Source organism: Lynx canadensis, chromosome B4 (assembly GCF_007474595.2).
Source record: "Lynx canadensis isolate LIC74 chromosome B4, mLynCan4.pri.v2, whole genome shotgun sequence".
In the NCBI taxonomy this organism is placed as follows: domain Eukaryota; kingdom Metazoa; phylum Chordata; class Mammalia; order Carnivora; family Felidae; genus Lynx; species Lynx canadensis.
This window is the reverse complement of record NC_044309.1, coordinates 93,271,690-93,287,338: the sequence shown is the minus strand read 5'-3', so window position 1 is coordinate 93,287,338 and position 15,649 is coordinate 93,271,690. Positions and strand designations below refer to the sequence as shown.

Sequence of the window (15,649 nt, the reverse complement as noted above, 5' to 3'; positions counted from 1 at the left end):
AAAGTATACCTCAACTACATGTGGACTTTATTCCCTTCTTCTCCCCTTGCCTGGACTTATGTGATTAATCTGTAACTGGTTTGGGGTATGTTGTGTCTTTGTTAGTTTGTTAAGACACATTATCCTGTATGCTACAGGTTGTGAAATTCCCACAGCAAACCTGTATTCATTGCTGACAAAGACAAACTCAGTCTCTGAGCATAATTTGCTTCCCAAAACAAAACAGCTACCATTATCTCACTATTGTTTCTGATGTGTGTGAAGAAATGTAATAAAAATTACATGAGCATGTAAAATAAAGCATACAATTGTCTCTGCCTGGATCTTCCATTTCTCCTTCGGGTTTCAACTTACACAGACACACCTTCAAGAAGCCTTCTCTGACCTGCACTCAGGCCCACCCCAACCCAATTAGCACCTTCTGTTAGTCTGTGTCACAACATCCTGTAATTTCCTGGTTTGCAATGCATATCAAAAGAGTCATTGAGTGGTTGTTTATCACTGAGCCTTCCCCAATAGAATATGCACTCTATTAAAGTGAAGGCTGTTTCTCCTTTCCACCGTGGCATTTCCAGTGCTTAGCATATTGCTAAATGTTCAATCAATTAATTACTGACACACTGAATGAATCAATTAATCACGAGAAGACAGGAGGGTTGTTTTGAAGGTTGTCTAACTATATTTATAATTTGATTTTGTGGAGTCCATTGTTGAGCGGACAAGATTTAGGCTGTTTTCAAAAGAAACACCGAAAAGTAAAGGATTAGATGGTGGTGTCTAAATATGGTGTCTCTTCTGATGAGGCCCCTAAATGTGGGGTGGAAGCTGGTGTTGGGTGGTGAAAAGAATTCTTCTGAGGCAGAACAAAGGGGCTAGAAGTTTACTGAATACACCTCAAGGGAGCCGCGGGCAGGACTCAAGAGAGGCTGTCTGCTATAAGGCAGTGGGTGGGGGCTGTTTTTAAAGGGGGAAGGTGAGGAAGTGTGGCGATGTACGGAATTTTCCCTTTTTTTGTTAACTCTGCCTGGTTATAAATAGCCCATTTGTTAGTTAGGCCCTTGAGATATTTTGAGGTGTGTTGCCTGAAGGGCCTGTGTTCAGCCAAGGGGTTGGGGTCACTTTGGGCTCTTCTGCCTTGATCAAATTTCCCTTGCTCAAGCCCATTGTCTAAAAGTGGCCTCTATTGCTTCTTGGCCTTTTGGCTAAGACCAAATGTAGTATCTGTTCTTATCAGTTTAAAAGAGGCCACTACATAGATGAAACTCACAAGTTTCAACTATATTCAAATAGTCTCTTCTTTGTCATTCTAGTATATATACATCTTTTTTTTTTTCCTTTCTTTCTCCTCACCCCCACCCCATTTCTTTTCATGGCAGGTATGGGATATTAACAAAGTTGAGGGGGGGGGTTGTTTCTCAAATATACAGGTGTTTTATTTTATTTTATTCTATTTTATTTTAATTTTTAAGCTTATTTATTTAGAGAGAAAGAGCAGGGGAGAGGCAGAGAGAGAGAGGGGGAGAGAAAGGATCCCAAGCAGGCAGCTCTGTCAGCACAGAGCCCAACGCGGGCCTCGAACCTATAAACCATGAGATCATGACCTGAGCCGAAGTCAGGAGTCAGACACTTAACCGACTGAGCCACTCAAGTGCCCCGCAAATATACAGGTTTAAAAAAAAATAGTTAAAATATAGCTATTTCTTAACATTTCATACAAGTAGAGAAGTCAGAATTCAGTGATTACACTGTTTCCTGAGAGATAAGAGTACATTTATCATCTGCCCTTATATCAGATGGTTTGATACCTACGCAATCTAATGACCAATTAAATGCTAAATGTTACCATCTTGGCTTTGGAAATTTGCCTTATATTAAACCCGGGAAGCTTTCTCTCAAATCTATCATATACATGGAGTATGGCAGGAAAAGTGAGTACCACTTTTATATCAAGACCATGCTTTAAGAGAAAAAGTCACTGTCCCAACAACTGCTCCCAGACAGTAAATTATCACAATTGATAAAGATCTATTTCACTGTTGGCAGTATGTTGGAAGAAGCTGGTATGTAGAAATAAAAGAGAAACAGAAACATATACTAGGCCTTGTGTTCCTTCCTGTTTTGGTCATTTTCACCAGGTGGTAATAATAATGACAGCAGTTTTAGTTTGGGACTTATAAAGCATTTACAATATGCCACTGTTGGTTATAAGCGCTTAGCTTATAGTAACTCATTTAATATATGCAACCCTGTGAATTCCCTATAACCCTGTAAGATCAATACCATGATTAGCCTCATCTTATAGATAAGGATGTGAAAACAGAAGTTAAGTAACATGCTCAAGGCCACATAGCAAGTGATAAAGGTAGGGTTTAAATATGAGCAGTCTGGCTCCACAGACATAGCTTTTAGTAATTTACTATGTTGCTTATTATGTATAATATATTGATATTATATCCTTTCTAGAGTAACATTTATAAATCAGCAAGCATGTACTAAGCACTGACCTAGATGCCATGGAGGAAACAAAAAAATATAACATGATTCTTCACTCACTCTAGAGGTATCTTTCTGAAATAAATTAAATTTCATACTTGTCTAGATTTTTCCTGACAGTGGTTCTCAAGTGGTATGTTAGGACATACTGGAGTGTTGGATCAAACTTTGATCTGATTAAAGTGTAATTCTGCTTCACTGTCAGTAGATATAGAAAATGTTGAGCAAGGAAGGTCATGCTATGTAGTGTAGAATGTGGCCAAAACCACCAAGAAGAAGATGTAAGTAAGAGTCAGAAAGTAATATCAAATTGGCTCCCAAGAAAGATCACAGGTTTCTGAGAACACATGATGCTCTCTACTGGAGAATTTTGGCTCTTACAGAATGTAAGCTACATGAAAGCAAGGATTTGGCCTGTCTTGTTCACAGTTGTAATCCCTAGGCAATGTCCCAGTGCCTAGCACAGAGTAAGCAATAAATATTTCATAAAGGAATGAATGGATGAAAGGAAGAAACCAAGAGAGTGGGGCAGAGCTGCAAATGGGCTTACTCCTACAGTGATACATGAAAAAATGTGATAATGGCAGATGCCTTTACATTACAGTCATGCTATATATTGTCATACTCTTCCAGGAACTATGCTGTGCTTTTTAGTGATTTTAATAGTATTTTTCAATCCTTTCATTTCCGTTTTTTTTTTTAATGTTTATTTATTTATTCTGAGAGGAAACATGCATTAAGTGGGGGAAGAGCAGAGAGAGAGGGAGAGAGAGAATCCCAAGCAGGCTTCACGCTGTCAGCACAGAGCATAATGCGGGGCTTGATTTCACAAACCGCGAGATCATGACCTGAGCCGTAACCAAGAGTTGGGTGCTTAATCAACTCAGCCACCCAGGTGCCTCCAATCCTTTTATTTCTTTCTGTGTGCCATCAAGAATTCTAGGATTTAGAATTTTATCATAAATTCTTTATGAATCTCCTAAAGGAATGCTAACATATTTATAGTTGCACATCCAAGATAAAAGAACTACTTTGCTTGGATTTTGATAGATACTATAGATAGTATCTTATATAGATAGCTATATACATAGCATATAGAAAACACAATCACCATTCCTACAGAAATGCTTATTAACAAGATGTGCAATTCTAAAAAAAAAAAGGGGGGGGAACAAAACAAAAATATGTACAACACAGACTATAGAATTCTTGTTTTAAACAGGATGCTTGAGTTAAGCTGTGTTCTTTAAATTTCTGGGTCCCACTGTTTAGATATCACTCCTTGCTAGTCTAGAGGAAGGATCAAATCTTGGACTTTAATGGAAACCATCTAGCTTTTCACTAACAACTTCCATACCCTTGGCTAAAAATAATAATCTTTTAATTCTACTTTCAATCATAATGTCATTTCTTCTTTTGTGTTTATCAAGTACTAACAAATCCAATTTTGGTGGAGAGATAGATCTGATTCGGGGGAGCTACTTTGCAAGAGGTAGGTGTAGTGTGGAGAGGTACCAGAAGAGTCAGACTTCATATAAATACCCAGTCCTTCTTAGATATATTGGAAGCAGCAGGCAGTGGAAAGAATCAGTGAGTGACATTAGTATAAGACATCATTTTGCATGAGAAGTTTCAAGAAAATTTGTCTTTTTGAAGGCAATTTTTAGAGCAGCTTTCAGTTTACGATAAAAATGAAAAGGAGGTACAGAGATTTCCCATATACAGGTAACCCCTGCTTTTCAAAAATTTGTATCATACCACTTTGCTTTTACAAAAGCCTTACATTAGTATGTTTCCGATTTTTACTTTTTCAGAAAAAGGTGAAAAGTAAAATTAGCCTTCAGTGTTTGCTTCGCAGCAAGCCATTATAGAGACAGTGTGCACCTCAAGCAGCAAGAGTGACCCCACCAAACTCACTACATTCAGCATCTCTGCATCAAGGCTCCGTAGCTTTAAACTGTGTCTGTGAGCATCTATGCTTTATCTTGATTTATTTTGTGCATCCAGTAACAATATGTGTCCTAAGATATCAGAAAAGAGAGGTTATCTTTTGGGACTGAGAATGCTAAAAAATTCTTCCACTTAAGTTAACAGTAATTGTGTCTTGGCTTTATGCCATTTAGACTTATGGAAGTTCTCTTAAGAAATCCGTACTCCCTACCCCTTCGTATGCATAGCCTCTCGCATTATTAGCATCACTCACTAAAATGGGACATTTTTCATCAACGCTGAACCCATGTTGACCCATCATAATCACCCCAAGCCCATAGTTTATCTTAGGGTTCACTTATGTTGTTGTACATTCTGTGACTATGGACAAATGTATAATGACATATATCTATCACCATCACTGCCCTAAAAATCCTCTGTGCTCTGCCCATTCACAACCTTCCCATCTGGGCAACTACTGATCTTTTTATTGTCCCCATAGTTTTGCCTTTTCCAGAATGTCATACAGTTGGACTCATATAGTATGTAGTCTTTTCAGATTGGCTTCTTTTTCTTAGTAATATGCACTTAAGGTTCATCCATATCTTATCATGGTTTAATACCTCATCTCTTTTTAGCAGTGTATATCATTCCATTGGTGGATTGTATTACCATCTATTTATCCGTTCATTACTGAAAGACGCCTCAGTTGTTGTCAAGTTCAGCAATTATGAACAAAACTTTTAGAAACATCCTAAGGCAGGTTTTTGCGTGGACATAAATTCTTATCTCATTTGGGTAAGTATCAAGGAGCAGGATTGCTGGATTGTATGGTAAGAATTTGTTTAGTTTTGTAGGAAACCGCCAAACTGTCTTCCAAAGTGGCTCTACCATTTTGCATTTCCATCAGCAGTTCCTGTTGTTCCACAGCATTTGGTGTTTCACCAGCGTTTGGTGTTTCAGAGTTTCAGATGTTGGCCATTCTGATAGGTGTATAGTGGTATCTTATTGTTATTTTCATTTTCATTTCCCTGATGACATATGATGGGGGAGCATCTTTTCATATGCCTATTTGCCATCTGTAGATCTTTGGAGAAGTGTCTCTTGAGGTCTTTGGCCCATTTTTCAATTGGTCCATTTTCTTATTGTTGAGTTTTAGGAGTTCTTTGTATGTTTTAGGTAACAGTCCTTTATTGGAAGTGTATTTGCAAATAATTTCTTTCAACCCGTGGCTTGTCTTCTAGTTCTCTTGATATTGTCTTTTTGCCAAATAAAAGTTTTTCGTTTTAATTAAGTCCACCTTTTCTTCTTTCTTTCTTTCTTTCTTTCTTTCTTTCTTTCTTTCTTTCTTTCTTTCTTTTTTTTTTCATGATTCCTGTCTTTGGTGTTGTATCTCAAAAGGTATCACCACACCTAAGATCATCTAGGCTTTCTTCTATGTTCTCTTCTAGGAGCTTTGTAGCCTTTTAAGTGTTACATTTAGGTTTATGACCCATTTTGAATGAATTTTTGTAAATGGTATAAGGTGTCCAGATCCATGTTTTTTAAAGACAGTTTTATATCTCCTTCCCAATTGTATGCCTTTGCTTTTTTTCCCCCTCCTTATTGCATTAGCAAGGACTTCTAGTGTAATGTTGAAAATGAGTAGTGGGAGGGGATATCCTTGCCTTGTTCCTCATCTTAGTAAAAACTCTTTGAGTTTCTCACCATTGAGAATGATGTATTATAGGCTTTTTTGTAGATAGTCTTTATCAAGTTGAGAAAGTTTCCCTCTATTCCTAGTTTACTGAAACTTTTTATCATGGATGGGTGTTGGATTTTGTCAAATGCTTTTTCTGCATCTATTGATATGATCATGTGGTTTTTCTTTTTTTAGTCCCTTGATGTGATGGATTACATTAATTGATTTTTGAATGTTCAACTAGGCTTGCCTAACAAGGATAAATCCTATTGATCATGACATATAATTCTTTTCATACTTCTTTAGATTTGATCTAATAATATTTTGTTGAGTATTTCTGCATCTATATTCATGAAAGAGATTGACCTATAGTGTTCTTTCAACGTCTTTAACCTCATAGAATGAGTTAGGAAGTGTTCCTTCCGCTTCTATCCTTTGAAAGAGTTTGTAGAGAATTGGTATAATTTCTTCTTTAAATATTTGGTAGAATTCATGGCTAAACCCACTTGGGCCCACTTACTATTTCGGAAGGTTATTAATTATCAATTTGATTTCTTTAATAGACACAAGCTAAAAATTGTCTTTAAAAAAAAGAAATTAAGGTATTAGCTTATAGAAAATTAGTAAGATTATAATAATTTCTGTTTTGTAAAGAAGACAGCACCAAAGGTTATAGGTTATTGTACTATATGACATTAATCAGATTTATATTTAATTTAGCAGTAATTTAGAATGACTTCAGTATTTTTTTATACTGATGTATACACATTATTTCTCTTATCTTCTTTTAAGTGTATTTATTTTGAGAGAGAGGAGAGAAGGAGTGGAGGAGGGGCAAAGAGAGTGAATCCCAAGCAAGCCCCCTCTGCAAGTGTGGAGCCCAATGCTGGGCCTGATCCCAGGAACCATGAGATCATGGTGTGAGCCAAAATCAAGAGTCAGACACTTAACCAACGGAGCCACTCAGATGTCCTTCTCTTACCTTTCTTTAAATCAGCTTTGTTTACTGCTGGTTTTCTCAATAGTGAGTTAAAAACTTGATTTGTGTCTAACTGTATTTGTATGAGAATTATTTTTTAACATTTTGAAATTATACTTTTGGCATTTTCTAGGAATACAACTTGGCTGCATATTTATACATCTTAAAAAAGTACATGCTCTTTTACCTAGCAATTGCTTATCTAAGTATTGACCCTAAGAAGATAAGGATGTGCTCAAAGATTTAGCTCTAAGAATGTTTTTGAATGTGCTTTATATAATAGCGAAATAGAAACAACTATGCAACATTAGAGGACTGCTTGATACCTAAATTTATTTTAAGAATGGTTTTTTTCTGGGTAAGTGGAACTTGTAAGTTTCAAAACTTTCTTTTATGTTGTTCATATTTTCTTATGAAACTTTTGAAAGAAGAAAAAAAGAAAGCTTAAAGATCACAAAGTCTAGTTACACTTCTCGTCTCATTCTTGTTGACCTCAGTTGAGGTATTTAGCCCCTAGCTATAGTTTTTCTGTTCCAATTCCTGCCACTAACCCAGGGGACTTCAGCGTCTTTGAACAAGACTGATCTACCATCCCTGCTTTTCAATTCCTTCATATCCCATTTCCAGTGCCTTCTCCAGTTCTGTAATTTAGTCCAAAGAAATCTTTTTTTTTTTTTTTAATATTTTTAAATGTTTATTTATTTTTGAAAGAGAGAGACAGAGTGTAAGCAGGGGAGGGGCAGAGAGAAGAGGGAAACACAGTATCCGAAGCAGGCTCCAGGCTCCTAGCAGGGGCTCCAATCGACAAACCATGTGTGAGATCATGACCATGTGTGAGATCCATGAGCGAAAGTTGGATGCTTAACCGACTGAGCCACCTAGGTGCCCACAGTCCAAAGAAATTTTAGATACTGTGTTCATTCAGAACTGTTCACCTCTGATGTTCCTGTGTTTCTTGCTCTGGTCTGCTTTTAGATAAAAATGTCTTGTTTTTTCTGATTAAAAGAAGTAACACATGTTTGCTAGAAAATTCTTTCAGAAAATACAAAGATTCAAAAGAGAAAATCAAAACACTGCAATCCAGGGCATACCACACGGCATTTTTGTAACCTTTTCAACTTTTTGTTAGGAATAGTTTTTTTGTTTATTTTCTGAGATGGGATCTTACTATACATTTTGCTTTTATAATCTGATTTTTGCCACTCAGTGATTTATCTTTCCATGCCAATAAACACAGATCTACATCACCATTATTATGGCTGAAAAATAATTTATATTATGACTATAATATCCTTTATCTAGGCCAGGGTGTCACAACCTCAGCACTATTGACATCTGGGCCAGATAATTTATTGAAGGCGTTGTACTGTGCATCGTAGGATGTTTTACAGCATCCCTGCCCTCTACTTGCTAGATGCCAGTAGGACTAGCCTCCTAGTCATGATGGTCAAAGATGTTTCCAGCTATTGCCAAATGCCTTCTGTGGGCAATATTACTGCAGTTGAGAACCACTAATATAATCAATCTGCTATGATTTGACATTTACATTTATCTACTTTTTCATAATTAAAAACAGTGGTGCTAATAAAGATCCTAAGATATATAAACTCAGCACTTCTTCGAATTACCTGTATAGCTTAAATTCTTAGAAAGGAAGAACATACTTTTTTTTAGTTTATTTATTTTTTACTTTTTTAAAATATATATTTCTTACTCTTTATTTTTGAGAGAGAGAGAGAGCTCAAGCAGGGGAGAGGCAGAGAGAGAGGGAGACACAGAATCTGAAGCAGACTCCAGGCTGTCAGCACAGAGCCTGACGCAGGGCTCAAACTCACCAACCGCGAGATCATGACCCGAGTCGAGGTGGGACACTCAACCCATTGAACCACCTAGGCGCCCCTATTTCTTTATGTTTTAGACAGAGGGAGAGAGCAAGTACACAAGCAGGGGAGGGGAAGAGAGAGGGAAAGAGAGATTCCCAATCAGGTTCTGTGCTGTCAGCACAGAGCCCAACATGGGGCTCGAACTCACGAACTGGGAACTCAGGACTTGTGCCGAAATCAAGAGTCAGACACCTAACCGACTGAGCCACCTAGGCACCCCAGGAATAACATATTTTAATGTTGATGTCTATTGCCAGATAGTCCTCCAGAAGTGTTGTATCAATTTATAGTACCATTTAAACAGCAAAAATGACATTTCCTCAGATTTTGTCCAAGAACTATTAATCTTTTAACTCTTTGTTAGTGATGGGACACCTGGGGGCTCAGTCAGTTAAGCAGGCGACTCTTGATTTATGCTCAGGTCATGAACTCACGGTTGTGAGTTCAAGCCCTGCATCAGGCTTTGTGCTCACAGCACAGAGCCTGCTTCAGATCCTCTGCCTCCCTCTTTCTTCCCCTACCCCGCTCACACTCTCTCTCTCCCTCTCTCTTTCTCAAAAATAAATAAACATTAAATCTCTCTTAGTGAAAAGTAAAACATAATACTACTTTGCCCTTTTAATTTGTAAATTATTTGATTTGCTAAGCAGGTTAGTAATTTTCACTATGTTTATTGGCCATTTGTATTACTGCTTTTGTGAGCTGCAAATTAAATGTCTTTTGTCCACTCTTGATTTTGTAAGAGCTAGTAATTATTTCTTCCAGTTTGTAATTTTTCTGGTAACATTATGTGAGTTTTCCTTTACAGAAAGTATACATTTTTTATGCCGTCAAATTATCAGTCTTTTTATTGTGGTTTTACTGTTAGTGATGTCATGCTTAGAAAGATCACCTCTGGGGGCACCTGGGTGGCTCAGTCAGTTGAGCGACCGATTCTTGATTTCGGCTCAGGTCTTGACCTTGTGGTTCTTGAGATCGAGCCCTTGGGGTGGAGGGGGTACTATGCTGACAGCACAGAGCCTGCTTGGGATTCTCTCCTCTCTCTGCCCCTCCTCCTGTTTCGTGAGTTGGAGACCCATATAGGGCTCCCTGCTGGCAGCTCAGAGCCCGCTTGGGATTCTCTCTCTCCCTCTCTCTCTCTCTCTCTCTGCCCCTCCCCTGCTCATGCTGTCTCTGTCTCTCTCAAAAATAAATAAACTTAAAAAAAAATCCACTCAAAACCCCAACAATGTTGTATTAATGTTTTCCAACTCTTAGAAATCTGGTTTCTTTTTTTTGTTTTTTGTTTGTTTTTTGAGAGAGGGAGAGAGGGAGGGAGATCACGCACTCAGACACATGCATGGGAGAGGGGCAGAGAGAATCCCAAGTAGGTTCCACTCCCAGTGATGAGCCAGAGGAGGGTTCCATCCCACAACTGTGAGATCATGACCTGAGCCAAAATCAAGAGTCAGGGGTTTAACAGACTGAGCCCCCCAGGTGCCCCAGAGTCTATTTAAAGACTTAAGAATCAAACTAGATTACTGAATAAACACCTCACAGTTCTTATAATGCGCCTGCCAACTTCAGTTAGGTAGGTATAAATATTATTTCCGTTTTACAGACCGGGAAACTAAGGCACAGTGGGTTGATACAACCTCTGAGAGTCAGAGCAAGTGATTAAGACCCAAATTGTGCGCGGCTTACAGTTTTAGGTTTTGTGTGTCTCCGCCCTGCGGCCTGGGAATCACAGGAGGCCTCATTGTTCCTAAGAGCCCGATTCTACAATAGTATCTCTATCTGCAACAAAGAAGAGGCAGGCAAATCAATAGCGGTTTTCAGTTCCTGACCGCATATTTGATTCAATCAAGGCACTTTTAGAAAATATCCTTTCCAGGGCCTTACCGAGAGAAATTCTGTCCAATTAGTCTTGAGTGGGGCACTACTATTTTTAATCTGTTAAAGAGGAACGTTATTCCCAACGCAGTGGTTTTCAAGCTTTTTGTATTCGCTGGACCCCTGACACCAATCTCCAATTACTTTCAAAGGTAATGTGTGGCAGGTGTGTGAGGTCTTTGCCCACACCACGAACCACCTGTCGGTTTTGGTGAACTCTTTGTTATCCCTAGTGCAAATGTAGACCACCCGGTTCTTCCAGAGAGAAGCATTTTAGGAAGAGGGGACTGAACTTGGCCTAGGGAGTAATGGTGAAGGGAGTGGTGGATTTACAAATAATGGCTTTGCTTCCTTCCACGTGATGTCCAGTTGTAAATTTCACGTAGTCAATCTCCTCCACCAAATAACTTGTCGGAAATTTTCTTGTACTCTACACTTGGCAGTTTAAAACTTGTACACACCTGCGTTCTTCTGTCTTCAATTCCCACGCGTCCCTAGTCCTCAGAGCATGGCTGGGGAGCCTGACACAGCTGGGAGCGCGGCCCCCTAGGGCTCACGCAATAGAGGCCGGTAAGAGCCACGTGGAGCTCTGGCCACATCCCTTGGCTCCAGGTGGGCCACGGGCCCAGCTCTTAACAGCTGCAAACTCACAGCAGCAGGAGACAGCCAACCGCCCGCGGGCCCCTCGTTGGAGCCGTCGCCCAGGAGAGGACACGCTTCCAATCCAGGGCGCTAGTAAAACCTGGGACCGCGACAGGTGACTTGGCCTTGCGCCGCGCTCCACCGCCCACCCGCACGTGCCGACGCAGCCCCGGAACCCCGAAACGCGCCGGCCCCGGTTTGCCCAGGTGCGAAGGGCGCTGAGCCGCCCGGGCCGCGCCGCGCCGCTCGGCCCCGCCCAGGAGGGACCCGCGCGGCTCCTGAGTGGGCCGGCGGGACGTCAGTCAGGCCTCGGGGGCGGGGCCCGGGTTGCGCCCGTCCCCCGGCCGGCTATAATGTCGGGCCCCGAGTGCCTGCCGGCGGCGGGCGGAGGTGCGCGCCTGGGCAGGGGTGAGGTTCAGGGCGTGTGGAGCCCCGCGCAGCTGCCGCAGCTGCCGGCCGGCCGGCGACGACTCCGGGAGGAGAGGGAGAGAAGGAGAGGGAGGGGCGGGAGGCGGCGGCGGGATGGAGGGCACTCGGGGCTGCCCGTGCTCGGTTTGCACCAACTCCCGAAGGTGCTGCTTCCAACTTTTACCTCTTTGGAAGCCGGGAGCCGTAGTGTCAGGAGACTTGACATTAGGCGTGCTGATCCGAGCTAGTGACGCCCACAACCTCTCCCCCTCACCACCCCCCCCCCCTTTTTATCTGTTCTCAGCTTTGTTATTTTTATTCATCTCTAGAAAATGGACTTCGCCCGCCTCTGGCTGGGGCTGCTGCTGCCTTCGGTGGCTGCGCTGGATTTCGGCTACCACCACCAGAAGGGGATGGAAGAGTTTTTGAAGAATGTGGCCCAAAACTACAGTTCTATCACTCGCTTACACAGTATTGGGAAATCTGTGAAAGGTAGGGTCCATCTCGTGCGCTTTCCCAAACTCCCGGTCCTCGCTTTCATTCATTAAGTCTGCCTTAGCTTCCTGTCCCCTTTCCCTGAATCTGCTCAGGGGAGCTCCAAGCGGGTAGACCGGTGCCTTGCTTGTTGGTCGTTTTCTGCTTTTGTGTGTTGTGTTGTCTTGTGTTATTTTGTCAGCGCAATAGTAGGAAGACCTGAATTTTACTAAACGTCTCTGCTGTCATTCAGTGTCATTGCGTCCTACGCGTTAACGGCGTTCTTTTTACTCTCTTGCGCTGGTTGCTTGGGATGTGTATTTTTTTTTTTTCTTGGTAGATAAACTTCTGTCAGGAAAGTCTCCGTTTAGCCATCGCGGCTTTCCCTTTTTGTTGGCATCTTTAAATATGATTTGGACTGTTAGTATCATTTTTTTCCCCAGTCTCTTTTAAGCTAAACTAATTTCTGTTGGTGAGATTTCTGTCATTCGTAATTAGCCCTGTGACTTAAAATGATGCAGAAATATCATTTCTATAAGTTTCTTTTAATGTTAAAGAGTAGGTAAGATTTGTGTCATGTGTAATTAGCCCAATGGCTTAAAGTTATGCAAAAAAAATGGCTCTGACACTGATCAGAGACTGTTTTAAAATTATCTATTTGGGGCGCCTGGGTGGCGCAGTCGGTTAAGCGTCCGACTTCAGCCAGGTCACGATCTCGCGGTCCGTGAGTTCGAGCCCCGCGTCGGGCTCTGGGCTGATGGCTCGGAGCCTGGAGCCTGTTTCCGATTCTGTGTCTCCCTCTCTCTCTGCCCCTCGCCCGTTCATGCTCTGTCTCTCTCTGTCCCAAAAATAAATAAACGTTGAAAAAAAAAATTAAAAAAAAAAATTATCTATTTGAATAAAACGATTGCTGGTTAATAAACGTTAGCAATGATTGGAACAGGCATTTTCACGTTTATCATTTAATTAATTTAGAAGCTATATTAAATATAAACATATAGCTACATATTAAACCTCATTTTTACAGACAGGAAATTTAAATCAGAGATATTATTTTGCTCAAGATCACCAGGTGGTAGATTTTATAACCAGGATTGGCATTCAGATTGTTCTACTTAAAGGCTTAGATATTTTGGGGAGAAGGCAAATACTTTTAACAAACATTATTTCTTAATCTTCTTTTTATTTTGGTACCCCTAAAGAGTTTACCTGAAAGTTTAATATTTTTTTTTTCAACGTTTATTCATTTTTGGGACAGAGAGAGACAGAGCATGAACGGGGCAGGGGCAGAGAGAGAGGGAGACACAGAATGGGAAGCAGGCTCCAGGCTCTGAGCCATCAGCCCAGAGCCTGACGCGGGGCTGGAACTCAGGGACCGCGAGATCGTGACCTGGCTGAAGTCGGACGCTTAACCGACTGCGCCACCCAGGCGCCCCGAAAGTTTAATAAAAAGTTTTGTCAAGTGTATGCAGTTTGGATCTCCACGCTTTAGAAGGTGTGTTGAAACTCTACCTAGATTTTAGCTCTGAGCTTTTGAGCCGAGGAGTGTCTTTTAATTACCATATTTTCAATCATTTAAAAAAAAAAAAGTCATGGTTTTTATATTAAAGAAGACCTGGTATACAAATTTACTTATCCGCAATGCAAAATAAAAATCCTGGGTCATATGCGTAATGGTACCTTTGTTTTCAAACAACATTGCCAAAGAGTTGGTGCCAGGATTACTCTATATTGCTCTATAATCCAAAATTACAGAGGTTGGATGTGTGAGAAATCGTATCTTGAATCAGCATATGTACTCAGCCTTTTGAAATCCTTTTCCCTTAGGGCTAGAGAAAAGAGCAGTTTTAAAAGATCTAAGAATACTCATTATATTAATAAAGCAAATACAGAACCTAACTATCTTGAGTTATTGTTCAGTCATCATTTAAACCACAAGGTGATGAGAGTGTTAATTCTAACTACTAAGTGATTTGGCAGGTTTTCATGTTTTCGAGCACAAAGTGCTTTGAAGGAAAATTGGGGAATCTCCTTCTTAACGTGAACCAGCTCTTCTGATCATTTCACATGGTATCAGACCACAGTAACAGTGAAAGCCAGCAGGCTTAATTTTACTTTGTGTGCACCCTTGTGGCTAAAGGACTGAGAAGTTATCATGTAAAAATAAAATCTGACACTAGTGTTCACATGTGTTGAACATAGTGTTGTGAATAGTAACTCAGATTAGGAAAAAGCTTGCAAGTGGTGGGTTACAACTCTACCCTGTATCGCTGCCTGTTATCATGAACGTTGAAAACCAGCGCTCCTTTCTTGGTACTCTTTTCACTAGACTAGGCAATTTTCCCAGCTGTCTGCCCTCTGGTGTAGGATAAGCTTTGCTTTGCAAACGACATTTACAGTATGTGCTATTTGTTTATTTATTTAGAACATGGGCAGCCTACCTAGAAGAGAAGGTAGCATTCCTACCTGGTCAAATACATTTTCAGTTTTTGTAAATGCACATCACATCTATTTTTGTTGTAATCATGGATTCTATTCTGCTTTTTTCCTCAATTCACATTATCTCATTCCATATTTCTATGAATTGACAAGGTCTACCGATGTAAATTGGTTATTATATAGTATTTCATCCTCTTGGTTATGAGTTTTCTTAGTCCTTCACCTCTTTGGAGCGTCTGTGTAGTTTTTGATAATGTATCATAAACAATTATGCTTTAAAAGGATTGATGCCATGATGAGTACCTTCCATTATAATTGGTGATTTTTTTTTCAATTTTTTATTTTGAAATGTTTGAAACCCACACAAAAGTTGAGCACACATCTACCCTTCACCCACATTCAGCCATAGTGGACTGACCATATTTCAGTTGAGCTTTTGGAGGAAACCCCATTACCTAATGACCTAGTAAAATCTTAAGTGAAACAAGAGAAGCAACTCAAAACAACTGACTTGAGGAAAATTCGGAAAGGTACAATATTCACTGGTTTATTCATTCCTCCATTTAGTTAAGCCAACCTACTACCATCACCCCCTCCCCCCCTTTTTTTTCACTCCTAACCCCCTCTGTCTTAATATGATGCTGGCACATATTCAGTAATTTATGTTTGTTTAGTGAATTGAATGTTTGCTGAGTGAAAGTTGTCTGAAGCAAGCAAAGCTGTGTGCCACTCATGGCCTGCCATTAGGTAGCCCCTTTCAAAGGACAAATGTACTTATTGTGGATTTCCCCAATGAGCCTTTCCACACCCCCCAAAATTAGTTCTAGAATATTTCTGCCCTCTCTTTCT

General features: G+C 40.4%; 1 protein-coding gene and 1 pseudogene across 3 annotated transcripts in view; both read left to right on the top strand.

Moving 5' to 3' along the window:
- The first annotated feature begins 1,182 nt into the window (after positions 1-1,182).
- Positions 1,183-1,324, top strand: LOC115519632 (annotated as a pseudogene).
- Positions 1,325-11,820: 10,496 nt separating this feature from the next.
- The window catches only part of CPM (carboxypeptidase M), an 80,974-nt gene continuing 77,145 nt past the window's right edge, over positions 11,821-15,649 (top strand). The window contains exons 1-2 of one of the 3 annotated variants that reach the window (XM_030323180.1): positions 11,821-11,869; positions 12,217-12,379. In XM_030323180.1, the coding sequence (XP_030179040.1) occupies positions 12,220-12,379 (160 nt within the window). In that variant the 5' untranslated portion in view covers positions 11,821-11,869; positions 12,217-12,219. Of the gene's footprint in view, positions 11,888-12,216; positions 12,380-15,649 lie in introns of all 3 variants that reach the window. The other 2 variants (XM_030323177.1, XM_030323179.2) reach the window with 2 other exon arrangements.